At 41.2% G+C, this 19,828-nt stretch overlaps 2 protein-coding genes across 4 annotated transcripts; one reads left to right on the top strand and one right to left on the bottom strand.

Annotated features, from left to right (window-relative positions):
* Positions 1-1,425: 1,425 nt before the first annotated feature.
* TDP2 (tyrosyl-DNA phosphodiesterase 2) lies at positions 1,426-12,248 on the bottom strand. Of its 3 annotated transcripts, none has more exons than XM_067537574.1 (7): positions 11,905-12,246; positions 11,736-11,824; positions 9,729-9,896; positions 6,576-6,667; positions 5,985-6,103; positions 3,344-3,514; positions 1,426-2,082 (listed from the first exon to the last, which is right to left on the bottom strand). In XM_067537574.1, exons 1-7 carry the CDS (start codon positions 12,130-12,132, stop codon positions 1,801-1,803), a joined length of 1,149 nt encoding a protein of 382 aa, XP_067393675.1. In that variant the 5' UTR covers positions 12,133-12,246; the 3' UTR covers positions 1,426-1,800. The 3 variants fall into 3 exon arrangements, with proteins under 3 accessions (XP_067393675.1, XP_067393676.1, XP_067393677.1); XM_067537575.1 differs by having other exon boundaries at positions 9,729-9,863; XM_067537576.1 differs by lacking the exon at positions 5,985-6,103 and having other exon boundaries at positions 3,344-3,468; positions 11,905-12,248.
* Positions 12,249-12,477: 229 nt separating this feature from the next.
* ACOT13 (acyl-CoA thioesterase 13) lies at positions 12,478-17,888 on the top strand. Its single transcript, XM_067537449.1, has 3 exons — positions 12,478-12,776; positions 16,496-16,680; positions 17,161-17,888. The coding sequence occupies exons 1-3, from the start codon at positions 12,693-12,695 to the stop codon at positions 17,315-17,317; spliced, it is 426 nt and encodes a 141-aa protein (XP_067393550.1). The 5' UTR covers positions 12,478-12,692; the 3' UTR covers positions 17,318-17,888.
* Positions 17,889-19,828: the final 1,940 nt, after the last annotated feature.

Below are 19,828 nucleotides of genomic sequence, written 5' to 3'. Positions count from 1 at the left end.
CCCATGGACAAAACAGCCACTTCTCCACCTCTGAGCATAAAAACCAACTTTCAGATTCTTCTATTAAAGAAGTCACTTTCCAGCTCTAGCACACAATACTCACCTTCTCTTGGTATAGAGTGATTTTTTTTTTTTTTTTTATAAAGGTGTTGGGCACCTACAGCTTCTCTGGAATCAATTGGAGATGCATATACTTGCATATTAGGCCCTGCTCCTCTCAGGGTATGTTTACTGTAGTTAGCCACCAACTGCTGGCCCATGCCAGTAACTCCAGTTCTTAGGGCTCAGACTAAGGTGCTATTTAATTGCAGTGCCTTGCAGGGTCCTAGAGCCCAGGCTGCAGGCCAAGCCTGAACATCTGCACTGTTAAATAGCCCCTTAACTCAAGCCCCATGAGTCCGAGTCAGCTGGCACAGGCTAGCCCTCGATGTCTAATTACGGTGTAGACATACCCTCAAAGCTCATGGATGAGACTCTCAAACGGAATCTGGGTCCTGAACATCAAAGGTCAAATCCAGGGCAGAGACTAAGGCCCCAATCATGCAAACGCACCTGCATTTGAAAATCTGGCCCTTGCTTCTTGTCCCCTCACGGTATGTAACACTGAATTAAGATTCCTTTACATCCCCTTTTCTGAGGTTTGCTTGTATTTGCCACCTCTGAAGTTTGCCTTCTATCTTTGGAATGATGTACATTACCCAAAAATGCAGCTAAAAGTGATTCAATAAAAGGCTTCTGCACCGAAGTCCATAGCTCCAAAGTGTTCTCCAGCTTCACTCAGTATTCTGAACTTTAGCCTTCAGTTATCACACAGCTTGATACTTTGTACTTCCATAAAATGTCCACAAAGTGGTTAATTACACACACCCTAAAAACTCCTCCTGTTTGCTCTTTCTCATGGAGAGCAGAAAATGAAACTGAGTTTTACTTCATGACTGCTCCAGCTTTTCATAGAGAACATACTGTTGATGAAAACGTGGCAGCAGAAGTGCATTAGATGAAGAAAGAATGCTCAAAAAGATTAACTCACTCCAGGAGATTTAAGACATAAAAAGTTACCCAAACATTTGTTCCCATGTTTTACAACGTGCATATCTCATATCTAAATTGATAAAGTGAGCTATTTAATAGCCCAACACCATAACTTCCATATAGCCATTTAAAGATGGATGACTGAAGAAGTTTCTTATCCGATATCCTCTATTCTTCTTCAAGCCATTCTGTAATATTTCAGTTGTTCATTGAACTCTGTTTAGTTATGTTAATATCTGTTCATCCTTTTGAAAATGCCACTGCTATCCTTTAAGATTGAACTCTTAATTACATGTATATGTCCTGAGTTACATAAGATGATCCTAGGTCCCTCATGAGAAATAAGACAATGATTATGGCAAAAGCCAGTAAAAGAAGACATTTAAACTACAAAAATTTACAAACCAATATTTATTGAGACTATTACAACAAAAGTGATAAAAGAAAAAGACAGTTTGAATGACAATGTTTTAATTATTGGATGGATTATATCTGAGATTGCTTTGTAGCTTCCATTTAAAAATGAACTTTGTTTTCTATTTCTGTACTTCATTGCCACAATAAAATATATTTGTTAAAAGTCTCTTAGAACACAAGAGAAAATAAAGAGGTTTTGGCTTTTTACTAAGAAAGATGATGTTAAATGAGCAGATATCCCCTTCATAAGAAACCTTAAGTAAGTTTAGAATTTAATTTTTGTAATATCTAAATGTTAAAAGTATTTAAAAGCTTTTGCAACAATATAAGACTTTAAAAGCTTTGTTTTCTCTATAGTATCACATCAAAATCACAAAGAAGACCCCAGTGATCACTGGGAAATCTGCCACAGTCTAATTTTTCTAGCCCAATTAAGTCCAAACTCCGTGGAATAAGCTGTCCGCCTTCTGCTGCAGTTCGCAAGAATATGCGATCAAATCGGAACTTACATTTGTAACTCGCATCCAAATTAGTATTGCAGTTTGTGTCCCATGTATAACGGCAGTGACCTGGTTTGCCCAAAAACTCCCATATGTCCAAAATATTGTTAGGTAAGCCACCTACTTCAGTAACCTGAAGAGAAAAATGCAACAACATTATACTCACTAATGCATTTAATGTAATATACATGACAATCATTTGCTGAACCTAGAATTTAGATATTACAACATATTGTTTTTCTGCAAAGCACCAGCCAAGAGAGAAAATGACAAATATTAAAGCACTATTTAAAAGATGATAGCCTCTGAAGAATTTCAGAAATATAAAAATCTAAACCACTTAAGACACTGACAGTTCTTGTTGCACTTTCCAAATCAGAGTGTGTGGAAGAAACCATTTCATTTTTAAGTGATTGAACCTGATACTGCATTCCTTGCACGTACAACTCTTGTTCATTTCAATAGAAGTTTTGGTGTGAGGAGTGCAGGACTGGGCCTTTAGTAATATGTAATTCAGTTGGAACACTGGTAACCAAATTTTCAAAAATGACCTAATATTCAGTCCCTCCATATTTGGGTGCTCAAATTTAAACACACAGGACCTGATTTTCCAATGAGCATCAACTGCTCTCACTAATTTCAACTGGACATGTCGGTGCTCAGCATCTCTGAAAATTGAGCACTAGGTTTCCAAAATTCAGCAATTTAAAATGTGGCACCCGAAATTAGGATACTTCTGAAAGTTGCAGCCTAAGCAGTAGACTCTGTGCATTTCTTCTTTGGAGCAATGTTACAGCTGAAGTGACTTCAAAATTAAAAGAGATGGCGGCTTTTCCTCCCCAATGAACTTTGTGTTGCTCCTCTAAAGAAATACAATCAGGTATACACTTTACTTGGCAGCATCCTCACTTGTCCTAGTTTCACTTAAAGGATGGGAATACTAGGGGTCTGTCTACACAGCAACTAGACACTCGTGGCTGGCCCATGCCAGCCAACTCAGGATCATGGGGTTTGGGCCTGTTTCATTGCTGTGTAGATGTCTGGGATGTGGCTGAAGCCCAGGCTATAGGACCCTACGAGGTGGGAGGGTCCCAGAGCCTGGGTTGCAGCCTGAGCCCAGAGGTCTACACAGCAATAAAACAGCCCCACAGCCTGAGCCCCATCAGCTCAAGTCAGCTGGCACAGGGCAGCTACAGTTTTTCTTTGCTGTGTAGACATATCCTAGGAGGCACACCTGTGCATGTATGAAGGTAGAAAGCCCAACATCTCTGTTGTGCATAACTGATTCATGGGAAAAAGCCACTGTATCCTATAAAAAGAAAGGAAAAACCCCAGTGGAGTTCACCATGCTGGTTTGTCCTCAAAATAATTCTAAGTGGTTTACTGCTATTCACCTCATGGTCTCTTAGGTTTGTATCCCCTCCAAATATAACAGTAGTTGACTCTGATGCCTCCTGCATTGTCTTTAACACCTGTCTCAGTTGGTTTAGGCGTTCCTTCGCATGATTTCTTGTGCTCTCTAGATGGGAAGTCATAAGGCAGAGTTCATTACCACATATATTCACCTGTTAGACAAACAGACAAGCATTAAAACAGACTGTGGAATACAGCTGAAGGCTAAAGACAAAACATACTGTTCAAATATTGAACAGGAAAGTTCTTCTGCTCATTAAAACTGCTATTAAATAGGATGAAAGTGATTTACAACTTGATATTGAGCATCTTTAATTCTTCTGTCATAAGTGATGTTTTTTGACAGTGAAGGTACTGCCAGCAGCAGGCTTAAAAGTTGATTTTTAACTAAGAATTTAAATCCAGTTCAGTTCACAGCTTATATATGGTAAGAAATACTCCTCACCCTAAAATCTTTCAGGACATTTTGCTGAGCAAGACAAGGAGTTCCTTTTTTTAGAGTTCCTTTATGAGGGCAGAATTCTCAACTTTTTATTCAATAGCCATGCTAACCACTTCATGCTTAAGGCTGAAGGTGGCTTTAAGTTAAAAAGCCAATGCTGATCTCTTCTCCAACCCTGTGTTTCCCAAAGTGAAATAAGTCTGCCCAAAATTTCACATGCATTATCTTATGCTAAGGTAGAATATTTTTCTGAAAAGTTTGATGTGTATCTTCAACTGTGAAAGATATAAGGATTGTAAATATGCATCAGTAACTGAAGGGGAAAAAATTAACAGGATATTATATTTCTAAAAAAACCAACACACACCCCTGGGTATCAGAAAATTCAAAAGTTTTGGTTATAGTTTACACGATCTGGGTATTTTTGGTTTTCTTCAAGTATATAAATGCAGAGATAATGAATCCCAAATAAACTTTACCCTTCTCCTACCATCCTATGCTCTCCCTGTGTAAAAAAACTCATGTCTGGGAAGTATCACAGCTAAACTCTTCACTTTGGTGGTTTGGTAAATACCTCTGCAGCATAACTTTGCTAGACACTAAAAATCATGAACTGAAGAGACACTGGATTTATGACTCATTACAACTATCTATAACCCACCAACAACCCCTTCCCCCCCTCCCAGCTGCCTTTTCCCCTTCCCTATGACTGAAAGGGTATTAACAGGCCACTTCACTGTGAATGGTCCCTTGAAATATATGTGAATTACTTAAGATAACAATCTCCTCCACCTTGTATTTAGCTATGACACCAGGTCCCTGCTGGCCTGTCTCAGCTGACTTGGGCTCAGGCTAAGAGACTGTTTAATTGTGATGTAGACATTCAGGCTCAGGCCCAAGCTCTGGGATCCTCCCACCTTGCAGGGTCTTAGAGCCATATCCCAGTCTGAGCCAAAATATCTACACCTCAACTAAACAGCCTCATAGCCCAAGCTCTGAGAGTCCAAGTCAGCTAGCATGGGACAGCCATAGGTTTTTACTTGCAGTGCAGACATACCCTATGAGTACATTTGCCAGACCTGAAGAGCTCTGTGTAAGCCTGAAAACCTGTCTCTCACCAACAGAAATTGGTCCAACAACAAATATTACCTTAGCCACCTTGTCTCTAATATCCTGGGACCAGCACAGCTACAACAACATTGCATACTGCAGCTGGGGACATATCAGACCTTCTGTACTTTGCAGTTTTACCAGCAGTTGTGGACAATTTAATCCAGACACACTATAGCTTACTCAGAGTAAACACAGCCCTGGTCTACACTTACCTGGAGATTCGGCGGCAGTCAACAGGAGTTACGCAAACTACGCAGAGTAGCTTGCGTAACTCACCTTGACTGCTCTGCTTCCCTTCTGCGCGCTGTCTACACTGCACTGTGCCGACGGGAACAGTGTTCCCATCGACGCATCGTTATGCTACTTGAGGGGGTGGTTTACCAGCGTCAACTTCCTGATCGATTGAGCAGGTCTACACTGACCACTCAATCGATCCAGAAACATCGATCTGGCCGCGGCGAATTTGCCGCCGTCAGTATAGACATGGCCACAGACTAACAGCAAGAGTATCTGAGATTTAAGAAACCTGCAGCAGAACAGACTTGCCACCAGATAGAAGTTTAATCATTTAAATGGCTAAATATCGATCAGTATCTGATGTCAGGGAAAATTTACTGAGAAAGTGGAGTGGAACTCCAGAGATCTTTGGTATGTGTATGAAACCAAAGAGGCCAAATACTGGAGGTCTCTCTTGTTGAGGGAGGGTGAAGTTAGCGATAATCTGAGTCGGAAACACATGGTGCATTGAGAAGGGTACATGAGAGTGGAGTAATGTGACTTATGTATAAAACATTTGTTTGGGGGTAGCATGATTTGGGAAAAGCATGGGTATGTGTAAGAGTACAGTTAAAGTTTTTTGATGCATCCTTTCTAGTGTTTTTATTAGATACTTCAAATCTGAATGTCCTGCTTTTCATATTTATTTTCTCTCTTAAATTATAATGTTCGGTTGATGTTTTCCCCCCTCAAATTATTACCCATATTTACAACCTTAACTCCAAACTAAAAGATCTGTGTCCCTAAATTAGGGCATACAACTGCTTTGTAATACATAATGACCCACTTACATGCACAACTAACAGGTTTCTCATCATGGAGGTTGTTGGGAAAGGTATTATTTCTTGCCTTAAAAACTTCACTCTTGAGTTTTTTAGCATTATGGCAGTGAAATAACCATCTATATTACCTAAAGAAGAATAAGGAAAGGAATGAAAAGTTCAGTGCTGCATACACCGTATCTATCTATATCCCTTCATACAGAAGAATTAAATATTTTCACAGAGACCTTTTCAGGGTGCACATTTTTTTATCCTAATCCATACATGTATCTATTTTCAATAATAGTGAAGGATTGGAAAAATGAATTAATTTTGACTCTGTATTTAATCTTAAAATCGGTCTTTCTAAAAGAAAAAAAAGTCAGAAGAAAGTGACAGTAAAGTGCGTCTTTCATTTATAATTTACATCAAACTAAATTCCAGAGATTAAAAGCCAGGGAAATATTTAACTGATTTGTTCCCCTCCTTTTTTCCCTTTCTGCTTCTACCAGTGGTCAGAGGGGTATTAGCAAGTTAGTGAGTACAAAATGACAACATTTCTTGCTGCTTCTATCCATTTGAAGCAGATTTCTCAAATTTTTAGGCCTTCCTTTTTTTTACCTGGAATAATTGTGTAATTAAGTGCCCTCTTCTGTAGGTATGTGAAGTATGGTGGAATCACCTCCTGTAAAAACACCACATCTGGACTGTATCTGAAATCAGCAAGACAAGTTATAAGTCTTAAAGCAGACACAATTTTTTACATTGTAATGCCAAATGTAAACAGAGTAAGGTTTTGGGTGTGGGTTTTTTGTTTTTAAATATGTGAAATGGCTATGATGGTTTCCAATGAAGCTTTGTCATGTTTGTTGGCATGTAAACATGCCACCATATTTGGAGGAAAAATAAGTTTCAAATCTGTATTTTACCAACAAGTTACTAATGTGGGGTCTAATTTCATCATGTAGGTCTGAATCTCACAAACATCTATGCATGTGTCTAATTTTATTTTGGAGGATTTTAAGTGATTGAAAATATAGCTTCAGAGCATGTTTTGAAGAACCTAAAATTTCTAGGAGCCCAATTGTGACGTTGTGTAAAAAGGAAGGTGGCTATATATACCATTACTATCACCACTGTTACATGACACATTTTGTGCAAGATTTAGTGCAGTTGTGTAAGGTATCACTGGAAAAGTTATAATCTGCTAAGTATTATTATCTTGTTTAAAGGTGTATCACCACTGTGTATGAAGTATACTTGTCAACATGTTGTGTTCCTGGGAAACACCCATAAGACAGATTTACATAACGACTAGCCAACCATGTGTTGATGGGGATTAAGAAGAATCAACTCTTCCAGTGCGCCCCTCCTGAGGATACCTCAGAAAGCATATGGCCATGACTCAGCAGGACAGATAAAACATGTGATCCATGACTCCATGTATGAGCCAGTATGTTTCCATGCACATGAACTGGGGCATAAGCTGGAGACTGTGACATCACCTCCTTTCCTCATTCCTGCCCCACATTTCTGGACTGTGTTTTCTAACAAAAGGGAGCTTTGAACAATGGACTGAGGACCCCAATATTCGGGATGAATCAGAGAGACTTACTGCAAGTTAGCAGAACTGCTATTATCTTGAACTAGACTCTGAAATCAACTGTAATGTATAAGATTAACTTTAACCCTTTAAGAACTTTTTTTTTTTTTTTAAATTCTTAATAAACCTTTAGTTTACTAAAGACTGGCTATCAGCATGGTTTTTGTGAGAAACCCTGAAATACATATTGACCTGGGGTAAATGGCTGGCTCTCTGGAGCTGGAAAAACCTGATGTATAGGATTTCTGGTTTGAATAATAATTTATAAGGATCCGATTTTGTCACAGAAGTCACAGATTCCGTGACATCTTTGGCTTCAGCCCACTGTAGTAGTGGGGCTGAAGCAGTTGTCAGTCCCCACGCAGGAGCAGCGGCAGGGCCAGAGCAGCAGCCAGGGGCCACCGGAGCACCGGTAGCCAGGCACCAGCAGTCAGCCCCCGCCACAGAAGCAGCAGCTGACAGTCAGCCCCCGGTGGGGCTCTGACTGTTTGTGTGTCCCATCCCTTCCCCCCAGGGTATTTTTTAGTAAAAGTCAAGGAGAGTTCATGGGCTTCTGTTAATTTTTGTTTATTGATCATGACCTGTCCAAGACTTCTAAAAATACCTGTGACAAAATCTTAACTGTAATCATTTATCACAGAAGTCTGGTTTGTCTGGGTGGTGCACAAAGGACTAGAGGTCCTGAAGAGGACTATCTGTGGCTTCATAATAGATAGTATGGTATTTTGGAAGCAATTTGTTACTGGCTTGCTAAAGTCTTATGATACCACCCAGTTTGGGGTACACACCCTGTCTTCTGGCAGTCAGACCTAAGATTGGTGCTCTTAGCTCTGTACCATACCAGGCAACATGATACCAATTAAGACCCATCACCTTTGTGATATCAACACCCATTCTCCCAGCCCAGATTGACAGGTAAAAGGCAGCTGCTCTCCTGGGCCCTGTCTACACTAGACCTTTTTTACTCTCCTGCTGTTGCACTACTATCAGAATGGCTCCACTGCTGCTAGCAATAGTGAGAGCATTCATGTAGACAGGACTCAGGCAGCTGTCACTATTTTTACATAAACATGTTCTGAGCAGGTCAGCCTTGTCTATCCCAGAAAAACTGCACCAGTTTAGTTATCAATTTAAAATTGATCTGATAATCTTTCAGATGCATTTAAATTGGTTTAACATTTGTTTAAATCAGTTTAGTTTGTGCTTCTACATTACAATATTAAGTTAAACCAATAGAGGCAAGTATTACACCTGTTTAAATGTAATCCATCCATATTAGGGGTCTGCACTAATTGAACTAAAAAAAGTCATCAACTCTGCAATTTTAGTGCGTCTTAATTTTTACTGCATTCTAGCTATCCTGCAATTTAGGTGTTCATTTTACACAAATGGTTCTAAAGTTATCCACTGCAAAGCCATCACAATACACAAACTGAAGACTGCTCACCTTTAACAATGCTGTTGTTCAGAACTCCCTGTTCCCAACCTCACTCACCTCAGCAAAGAATAAGTGTCACTGCTGCAATGGAACTATTTAACTGCTAACATTTTAAAAAGAATATGAAAAATAAATGCGACCCCCATGTTCGTTACCATGTTCAGATTGCACAGTTCAAATTACAAGTATGGAAACAAATGTCAAGAAAACAATAACGTCAACTCAGCTATTTTATAAGTAATCAGGATTTTGTATTCCTGTTTTTCCTTTTTTGAGTGCACCTTTTTATGCTTTGTCTTGTATTATTTTATGGTAGGTGTTCTAAGTTGCACAATGTGGTTGAGTTAATATTGTTCCTGGAAGCAGAACATTTGCATTTCCTGACATAATCTATTATTTCAATTCCACGACACTCTGGCTCATTACTATAGCTGGACATTTAGTATCAATTATGCTTATTTTTAAAATGTTATGTTGCAGTGACTAGCTAGCAAAAAGGCTTTTAGTTCCAAAGCCCGATTATATTGGGAGATTAGGTTCAGAACTTCCTTTGGCTAAACAAATAGCAGCTTTTAGTCAAGCTAATTTAAGATTACACACATCATGACATTTCTGTATTAGGTGCTTGGATATTTTGGGGCTGTGCATCCTATAGAATGATACTTAAAATAAGATATGATACTTGAGAGTCTAAATGTTAAAGTGATTTATAAAAAGAGATAAGAATTCTTACAATGCTAAATAAGAGCAGACTCCTCTAGCTCTGTCTTGTTGATTTCCTAGATCCAGACCATCAATATTCCAGGTAATTAAAGAGAACCTGCTGTCATCTTCTTGTTGCCTGCAGTCTGTGTTGTTGACAACAGCACTACTAGTAGTAATATCAGCAGTCAGGTCAATACTAAAAAGAACATTTAAAATTTTGCTTATAGTAAACAAAGCATTTCCCCTGTAGTAACTTCCACCTTCCAAAGCAAAAACATTTTTAGACCTCCCCAACTAAAAACCTATTATTGAACATACTGTAAAGTTAACATAAATTAACCTCTAATTTAAAAACATCTAAAATAAATACACTGACTGAAAATAGGTGTCAATCACATGGTACGTTTAGTATATTGCTGTAATTAATGTTTTTCTTTGTCATCGGAGACACAAGAGAAAGGCTTCTGATTCTGATTTAAGTTAAACCATCTTAACACAATTAACTTAAATTCTCTCCATATCTTTTAATCACCAAGGAGACTGTGAGGCTATATGAAAGTATTTGAGCAGATTTAACATGAGAAACAAACATATAAAGAAATAATGGCCACTTAGTTTTATCTGCCTATGTTGTACTACAATTCTGAAACTACTTTGACTTCTCCGTGTGTGTACACCTACTCTAAAATATTGACTCTCCATTTTGCCAGATTTCTGGGGAAGAAGTACCCCAGTATTCAGTGTTTCAAAAATTACAGCTCTGTCTAAAATTAAGGCTTCTACTAAGATTAACCAGCATGCTTCTACAAGATAGTACTCAGATTGTACTGCCATATCAGATAACTTGAGTTTTCCTGTGTGGATGGGAGCAAACTATGCTCAAAATCTGTGAGGCAGCTGACATGGGCCAGCTGTGGATTTTTAATTCCTGTGTAGATATACCCTAAATTAGCATGTGATTTAATTATCCATTAGCCCAAGTACATATAGCACAGATAGCAATTTTTTTTTAAGTCAGACCATTGACAGGACAAATTGTACTATGACCTAGTTGAACAAGACACTTAGGCATGCTATGAACCATGGATGGCAATGTTGCCTCAGGTTGATCTCAGTGAGTTTACCTCATGGTAAAACTAAAGTACCTTATCTTCCCTATGTTTTTACATACTCCTCTGCTAGGTGTAAAGATTTCACAAAAAAGTCTGGAGTTTGCAGATGAATAGACATACACTAAGGAATGGTATGACTGCATAGTTACATTCATTCAACTTAGTTATGATTATATGAAACAAGTGCATACAGTCAGTTGTCACAGCCACCCCTGTAAACTTATGATTAGGTTATCATACAGCTTCATGAATGCACATACATCAGTGTGTGCACAAAAGTGTAATACCCATTCCCTTCTTAGGGGTGATTTCCCTCCTTCAGTGCAGGTGAGCATCCCTCACTTCCACACACCGCAAAGCACGCGCATGAACTGGTTGTGGGCAGAGGGGCGTAGTATGGATACTACACTAATGAGGGGAAGGCGGTTTAAGGGAGTTTCAAAACTGGTTTAAGCTGTGCGCTCCTGCAGACAGGGGGTGACTCTGCTGGTGTCGAGCCCTTCCCTCATAAGGAGGCACCTCGGCTACCTTTATTATTGCTCCTTTACACAGGGGAGTCCGCACAGATGTGCCGTGCAGGGAGAGCTCGACAGCAAACAAGCAGGGCCTACAGTCAGGCAGCACAAGGACAGACAGAGGCTGCAGAGAGCGGGGGGGGAGGGCAGGCAGAGTCGTGGGGGGGAAGGGTCTCTCACACAGCGGTGGCGTCGGGAACTTGAGGTGCTTTGCAGCAGGGAAGGGGCAGCATCAGCACCGTGGGTGAAGTGCCGCAGCTCTTGGCTGCGGAGCCCCCAGCAGCTGCAAGGCGCTGGCCAAGGGGGAAGCGAGGCAGAGGGGACAGGGACGGGAGGGACGCCGCTGGCTCCCGGCGGCCGCGCTCACGTTACTTTAGTCCCCGGCCCGGGGGCCGCCGCTCCGCTCACCAGGGCTCCGGCGGGGCGCGGGCCCGGCGCTCCCCGTCCACGTCTCGCTGCGGCTCCACGGGCGGCTCGAAGTAGGAGTTCAGCGCCCTCTGGGAAGCAAAGGAGCGGGAGTCAGGGCCCGGCGGAGCGGCAGCCCCCGGCCCGCGACCGGCCCGCGACCCGGCCCTACCTGCAGGTGCCAGTCGCTGTCCGCCAGGTAGCGCCGAGCCAGGGCCGGGTCGCTGCTGGTGATGGAGGCGAACTCGGCGCACAGGAGCTTCCGGCGCTTCGCCAGGGGCTGCGCCGCCGCCTCCTCCTCCTCCGGCCCCGTCTCCTGCTGCGGCTGGGACGGCCGCTCCTCCTCGAGCTGCTGCTGCTGCTGCTGCTGCTGCTGCTCCGCGTCGCGCCCCCCCTCCATAGCGCCGGCCCAACCGCCGGCTCTTCGGCCCAACCGCCCGCACAGCACAGCACAGCAGTCCACGGGACGTAACGCGCCTGCGCAGCGCGGACATAGACCCACCCCCCAGCTAGGAGATGCGCGTTTCCGAATCCGACCGAACTCGCTCGCCGGCGCTGTAGCGTCAGGCCGAGATCAGGCCCCGCCCCCACGGGGAGGGGCCCTCGCGTGAGGGGGGCGGATCACATGACGTGTGCGTGTATGTGTGTGACGGCGCCAAATAAGGGGCCTGCAGGGCTGAGACGAAGGTTCCAGTCTGCGTGGAACGCTGGGGGAGGAGCGCTCGGCACGTGGGGAAGCGGGGAGGGGGCGTTAGGCGGGGCTGGCCCAGAGTCGACCCGCCCCTTTCTCGTGCTGCGCGCATAGAGGTCATTAGCCGAGGCGGCTGCCCCTTGCTGCTGCAGCGCTAGCTGCTGCCCCGGACCCAGAGGGCCGGGGACTCTCCTTCCCTGCCGGTAGGAGCAGGTTGCCCCTGGTCCGCCTCTCTGCAGGAGAAGGACATCGCTACCAGGCTTTAAAGCATGAGCTCCCTCACCATCCACTCCTTCCGGGAGTTGATGAAAAACCTGCTGAACGCCTCCAACTTCGATCGGGTGTTAAATAAGGTAGAGTTGTAGGATTGGTGCTTTGCACTTGCATAGCTTTTGTCATCTGAGCAGTGTATTCTCCAAAGTGTATCAGCAGTTTGGGGGGGGGGGGATGTGAGAGAGAGAGAGAGAGAGGGGATAAAGGTAGGTTTGGCAGAATATGATATTTGTGTATAATTTTGACAGATAGTATCAGTGTTTATTTTAACGTATTTTTTCTATATTTATCTATTTACATTTTCACACTTGTGGGAAATTATGGGGACTGTTTGGCAATCATTATTTGCTGCTGAGATTAAAAAAGTTAAAAGCAGGGATTGTCAACAACGCATGTCAAAGAATGGAAAGTAAATAGCCTTAAACCAAACTCTTACATTCTCAAGCAGCATTTTCATTACTTTACTTATCTGTAAATTTTGATTATTATGGATGAAAATGTTGTGTGTATATATAGTGAAATTGACATTCACCAATAAAAATCCAATCCTCAAGCCTATATATATGCAGCACCATAGTGCTATAGATCATTAAAGATTAAGATACAGTCACTTGAGAAGCTTACAAACTAAAATCCCAATCAGACCTGCTCAATTTAAATCCACAGAGTTGTAGCAGGGGCTTGTCCATGCTAGCCAATGCAGTTGCAAAATCGAGGCCACAGAGTATGATCCTTCAAGCTCTCACATGAGTAACCCCTTCCTCACATGAGAATTCAGGGGGATGATTTGCATCATTTAGGCCTCCTCTTGTGCATAAAGATTTGCAGGATCTAGTCCTGATTAGCTAGTATACAGAATAAGGAGGTGGGATGTGATGAAGTAATGTTTAGGCAGAAGCCTCACTTTCTAAACCCTGGATGTCTGAATCTGCATTATCCAGAATTTGTATTTAGGCCTCCATCTGCTACTTGTACTAAATGTAAAATTCTTTTTCTAGAACCCTGACTTTCTAAAACATGAGTTGTCCCCTGAGGCTTTTATAAAGATCAGGATTGACTTATGGTTTGGATTGTTCAGGTTAGGGTTTTTAATAATTGGTATTCTTCTCCTCTTCATGCTACATATTAACAGACTAGGGCTTGTCTACACTAGAAAAATAAGTCGACCTAACATAAGTCAACTTACAGCCACAGCAATAATTACTGCAGTGGCTGATGTCCACATTACCCTCCTTGCATGGGTGGAGTGTGTCCTCACCGGGAGAACTTCCACCAACCTAAGAGGGGCAGTGTTGGCAGCTGAAAGCCTGGTTTCTCAGCTCCCTACCGGGAGCCCCACAAGCTCCCCTTGGGCTGCCGCCCTGTGCTCCCTGTTGCCTGCCTGGAGCCAGCCCCAGGCTTCTCCCCTAGCTGTTCCTTGCTGGGAGCCAGGGAAAGCCACCCAGGGGTTCCCCCCTGCCTGTTCCCAGGGTGAAGCTGCTTGGGGCTTCTCAGCCCTGGGGAGTGGAGTCTCCCCCCTCAGGCCCACCCCCCCATTCTCTCCCTGCTGAGAGCTGCAGCCTTGTCAATTTCACCGATAAGCCCTGAAATTGACAATGCTGCCCTGGCTCCCTTCCAGGAGCAGGTGGAGAAGCACCCAGGCTTCTCATCCTGTTTGCAACCAGAAGTGGGGTCCAGGCACCCAGACTTCTTGGCCCTCTTGCAGACAGGAGCGGGGTCCAGGCACCCAAGCTTCTCCTCAGAGGTGCAGCCAGGAGCGGAGACCAGCTGCTCAACTATCAGCAGGGCTTTCTTGTCAATTTCATCTCTCCACAAATTGACAAGAATGACAAGCCCACAGCCAATGCAAGGGGGGTGCAGTGTCTACATTGACACTGCATCGCCCTAAGTAAGCCAACATGAGCCCTATGCCTCTCATGGAAGTAGTTTTATTTTGTCAAAAAAAAAAGGAGGGGGGGGAGTTTTGTTGGCCAGGGAGTGATTGTAGGGTGTACACCAGCACTGTTGTATTGAAAAAAAATGACTTGTCAACAAAACAGTCTGGTGTAGGCCAGGTGATAACACAGGAGAGGTTGTTTAAACTGTTGTTTCACAATAGCTATACCACCCCTCTGCTTTATAAAAAGGGGCTTTATAGTAGTGGCTGAGGCCTGGTCTAGATCTAAAACTTAGGTTGACCTACCTAAACCACTCCGAGGTGTGAGAAATTCACACCCTGAGAGACGTTATTAAACCAACCTAATCCCCAGTGCTAGATCAATGAAAGAATTTTTCTGTCAGTTTAACTTCTGTCTCTCAGAGAGGAGGATTTACTATAGCAACAGAAAAACCCCTTCACTCGCTGTAGTTAACTGTCTTCTCTAGAGTGGTGCAGATGCGCCATTCTAACCTTTCTAGACATATACGGGAGTTTTTAGAGGGGGGGGTTAATCTGTTTCAGTGATACCAATCAATAGTGAACTGAATGTTATGAATTTATTGCTCAAGGAATAGGACATACATATGCCATTTTTAATAATATTACTACTTCCAAATCTATAGTATGTGCTTTTGTCCTTTTTTCTGACTTTGAAACATGCAAAACTTCCAGTTGCTCCAACTGGGATTAGGGGAGTGTAACAACTTCTAGGTATTGGAATCAATTGACTAGCTCTTGGGGCTTGTCTGAATGGGGTAATTTACCCACAATTATTTCACTATAGATATTCAATACAACTCCCCATGTGGGCATTTTTATTCTTGGAATAAGAGTGTCACAGGGAGCTATACTAACTAGTGTAATTATACTGGTCAATTTTCCCATGCTGAAGCCCTGAATATGTTGAGCTAGCATTTTGAAATATTCCCTTCAAAATACTGATTTAGTTCCATTATTTAGCTATTCATTGATGTTGCTTCACTTTACGGATTATTCATATGTTGCTGATTTTCATTCTATAAGAGGCTATGCAACTATGCTAGCCAACTATGTCATATAGGGAAAATCAGAGCAAATACTTAGCAGTAACTTTCCATTAACTTTATGCCAGCTATAAAGTCAGACAAGTCAACTTTCCATTTTTTAAATAAAGTTTTTCTTAAAAACTATTGGATATTCAAGATTATTACGATAAATTGATTGTGCATATTTGAGACAAGATGAGTGAGATATCTTTTATTGCACCAACTTCTGTTGGTGAGTGTGTGACACTGGGTCAGAAAGGGTGAACCTAGCAGGCTGAATGACGCAAACTTTGAGAACACCTTGAAAGAAAATACAAATGACGATTAGGACCATTCGTTGTAAATAGCTAAGATTTTGAGGTTAAATCTTGCAATGTTAAGAGTTTAGAAGTAGATATGTCTGTAATTACCTATGATTTTGCTAGTGATTATCAATGTAACCAAATAGTTCATGTCTGTCACTATATTCTGTTAGTCAAAAATCAAAGCTTTTGAGCTTATACAGAACTCTTCTTTAGGTGAAGTTGGTCCAGTAAAAGATTACTCACCCATCTTGTGTCCAAATAACCTGGGACCGACACAGCTACCACAACACTGTGTGCATATTTGTTTTTATAGGAGGTACATATTTCCCCAGGGAAACAACTTGCAACTGGAGATTTTTAGAAACATCTGATGTTATGCTTAAACCATAATGTTTTAGTCCTTTTTTTCCTCCTCCCCTCATTAGTCTAAAAACTGAAACAAGATTTATTTTCAGCTTCATCTGTTTACTTTGAGAGCACCAATTCACTATGTTTCCCCTTAGTGAAATTTTGAATTAACAGAATTTTGTTCCTCCTTTCTATTTGCTCAGATGACCGTTCTTTCTGCAACTCATGGAAAAGTTGTTTGTGAAATGAAAGTAGAGGAGGAGCACACAAACAGAGGTGGCACGTTACATGGAGGTTTGACTGCTACGCTGGTAGATGTAGTGTCAACAGCAGCATTGTTGTACACAGAAAGAGGAATGCCTGGGGTCAGTGTGGATATGAACATTACGTATGTATTGAACATGGTCACTGTAAAATATTAAATCTTAATTTATGTCTTTTACTAACAGGCCCTGGATTCTGCTAAGCTTATCTTTCATGATCTAACCCCCACTTTGGTGACACACTACATACAGTCTGTTCTGCAAGAACAACATCTAATAAACTCAGTGTAGATCCTGTTTGGCAATATCACATGGTTGAGAGGCAGTCAAACCTTCCTTAAGCTCCCTTTTTTATTACATGTTTGGTTTAATGCCTTAGTTAGTGGGGGGGGGTAACAAAGTCCAAATACTATAATCTTCTCATGCATGGAATTTCAGTAGGCACATCAGTGGCAGTGCAGCATGAGGAGAAGCTGCAAAATTCAGGGCTGTGCAAGGGGTTTATGGCAAACTGATTCTGGTAGCTCCTTAAATTTATTAAGCAGATGAATGCACTCTGATTTGTGACATTGTGTATAAAATGATTCTTGTGTTTTTCATTCAAGCTACATGTCTGCTGCGAAGATTGGAGAAGAGATATTGATCACTGCTCAGGTTTTGAAGCAAGGAAGAAGTATTGCCTTTGCCAGTGTGGATGTAACAAACAAGGCAACAGGAAAGTTTATAGCACAAGGCAGACATACAAAATTCCTAGGACAGTAATAAGAAAATTATCTGTAAAAAGAAATTTATGCGTAAGAAGCTAGTACTGAATGTTTTTTCTGATTTAAACTGTATCAAGTCACCAAAAGTCAAAATGATCTAAAGGCTGTTAAATGGTCTATGTAAAATGAGTTGGTCTCACTCCATAAAGGACAAATGTTCACATCACAGTTGGCACTAATTCTGCGCTTGTTGCAGTCTTGATAGAGAGAGACCAATCCATTTTTTTTTGTGCCTGAAGATAAGGTCAAGGTGTAGGCTCACTGGCAGGACTGTGTGGGGAAGCTTGTCTTTCTGCACCTCTCTTATGAAAACAATTTTCTGGTCTCTGAGGGTGAGGGTTCATAACCTTTAAACATCAAAGCAACGAACAAACTGCATTATTTTTTGTCCTATGCGGTAAAGTGGTATTAAACTAACAGGTATTACAAGTGCATACAAATTATGAATCTGAAATAAGAATATTTTGCAAATGGGGAGTGTAATACACTGAGAACAGAACTGTTAGGCATTTGCCAAATGTAAAGACTTAACGGATTCAAAAAAGTAATAAATTTTTGGAAACTACATAGTTAAAGCTCTCATACTATTGTTTTTAAGTAAGCTCATTCAGCCCAGATGAAGAAGCTGTTTTCTCTGCAGAAAGTTGTATAGTTACTTTGTGCTATAGCAGTGTTTCTCAACCAGTGGCTCATGATTTCTGAGGGTGGGAGTGCATGTCATGTAATGCAGATAGGGGGTTAGGAGGTGTTAAACTTCATACCCATTCACACGTAAAGAACGTTTCCAGAACAACTGTTGGACAGCCAAAACCGCCAAAGTGTGTGTTTGAGGTCACATATAATAGTACTAGTTGTATTATATAGGCTTATCATTGATGATTTTTTATTCTTTTAATATAAAATGTAAAGGGGGTTGGGGGGGGGGGGGTGTCACAAAAAGGGATTTTGAATAAGGGTGGCCAGCCTGAAAAGGCTGAAGTACTGCTAGAACATTTATGTATCATAGGCTAATTGGCCAAATGATTTCCTAAATTAGACACTGATCTTATAATTAGATCCATGCAAGGCCTGCCCACAGAGATCTACTTGCAATATCAGGGCTTTAAATTGTAATAACTCAAAACAACTCTAAAAAGAACTCCGTTGTAGAGTCAGCTGCACAGCTAAGATCCGATCTAAAGCCCACTTGAAGTCAATTCAGTGTGCTTTGGATTAGGCCTTGAATATAAATCAGCATAGCACCAGTGAAGATGAGGGAGCTATGCTAAAACTTTCATCACCTGAGTTTCTGGCCTGTAACATTTTGTGAGGGACAATTTTTAGTAGCTTTTTTTTAATCAAAGGGGAATATGATTTTTGCAATATTTTGTAGGAGAAGTGGCTCTACTTTTCAACTCACCAATATGCATATACAGTGTGATTTTATATAACCTTGGCTCTGACTTCTGTTGAAGAACAATATCTCAGTTGTTCACTGTGCAATCTTAAAAAGGAGCATACAAAAGCAGGGCCCAATCCCAAAACCCTTAAATCACATGTCTGATACTAACCACATGAGTGAAGCCCATTCTCTTCAGTGAGACAATCTTGTGATCAAATATAAAAGGAGGCTATCAAAAGCATCTGTCTTCATTCAGAATTGGAGAAGGCACTGCATAAGGAAAAGGGTTGGATGCAGGCTCAAACATTTGATCATTTATAAAGATGTCAAGTTTACTACTACTTTAAAACTTTTCCAAAATGACCATTACTTTTTTTTAATTAATGTATTTAAATATGGCATGGCTCTGTATTTTAAAAAGTCTGTCTGAGGTTCTTGCCAAGTACTTGCTTCTTATATACAGTAAAATAGATAAAACTATCTATTTTTTCCCATTAATTCAACATGCATTAACTATTGAATGAAAATCAATTTAGTTATTAGTATTGCATCCACCTTTTTAACTGATTAAAGGAAAATCTACCATTCTGCAGTTATATACCTTTGTCTTAAGTAGGCTATTGCCTCATCTGTGCACTGAAGCAAATCAAGATGTCTATCATGCTATTTAATAAAAACCTAGACCTACACGGTTATCACTAATGAGTGAATAAGGGGGAATGATTGATTGATTTTGTAAACTTTTTCAAATAAAATATTCAGTTAATTCCATGACTAGAGTTAGAAAAATCAGTGAAACATGAACTATTTTCATGCACATTGCATTCAGTCGGTGTTGAATAATTAAGAAAGTGGGACATTATTGTTTTGGATGAATCCATTATAGCTGATTATTTTAAAGCATCTTTGAATGTTTAACATCCCTCAGTTTATAGTTTGATAAATTAAAAGGATGAGGGAACTGTTACTTAAACCTTGAATGGTGCTTGCACTTGATAGGTTCTTTATTCAGATATCTTTCATCTGGGTCTATAGATTAAAATCAGACCCTTACACTGCACTGCCTTACAAGATAATCAGTTGTGTTTTAAGGATCTGGGACTTGTGGTGGACCACCATCTCAACACG

The sequence above is a fragment of the Emydura macquarii genome, unplaced genomic scaffold (genome assembly GCF_026122565.2).
Source record: "Emydura macquarii macquarii isolate MOO-44397 ecotype Brisbane River unplaced genomic scaffold, CSIRO-AGI_Emac_v2 contig_431, whole genome shotgun sequence".
Classification (NCBI taxonomy): domain Eukaryota; kingdom Metazoa; phylum Chordata; order Testudines; family Chelidae; genus Emydura; species Emydura macquarii.
The sequence above is the reverse complement of the archived record's forward strand: the minus strand, read 5'-3'. Positions and strand labels throughout refer to the sequence as shown.

Bases quoted from the DNA above. Each gene is read 5' to 3' on its own strand.
- ACOT13 (XM_067537449.1), top strand. From the start codon at position 12,693: ATGAGCTCCCTCACCATCCACTCCTTCCGGGAGTTGATGAAAAACCTG. The intron at 12,777-16,495 runs GTAGAGTTGTAG...CTATTTGCTCAG, and splicing joins TCGATCGGGTGTTAAATAAG to ATGACCGTTCTTTCTGCAAC. The intron at 16,681-17,160 runs GTATGTATTGAA...TTTTCATTCAAG, and splicing joins AGTGTGGATATGAACATTAC to CTACATGTCTGCTGCGAAGA.
- TDP2 (XM_067537574.1), bottom strand. From the start codon at position 12,132: ATGGAGGGGGGGCGCGACGCGGAGCAGCAGCAGCAGCAGCAGCAGCAG. The intron at 6,668-9,728 runs GTAAGAATTCTT...TGCTGATTTCAG, and splicing joins GTCTGCTCTTATTTAGCATT to ATACAGTCCAGATGTGGTGT. The intron at 6,104-6,575 runs GTAAAAAAAAGG...ATTCTTCTTTAG, and splicing joins TAATTACACAATTATTCCAG to GTAATATAGATGGTTATTTC.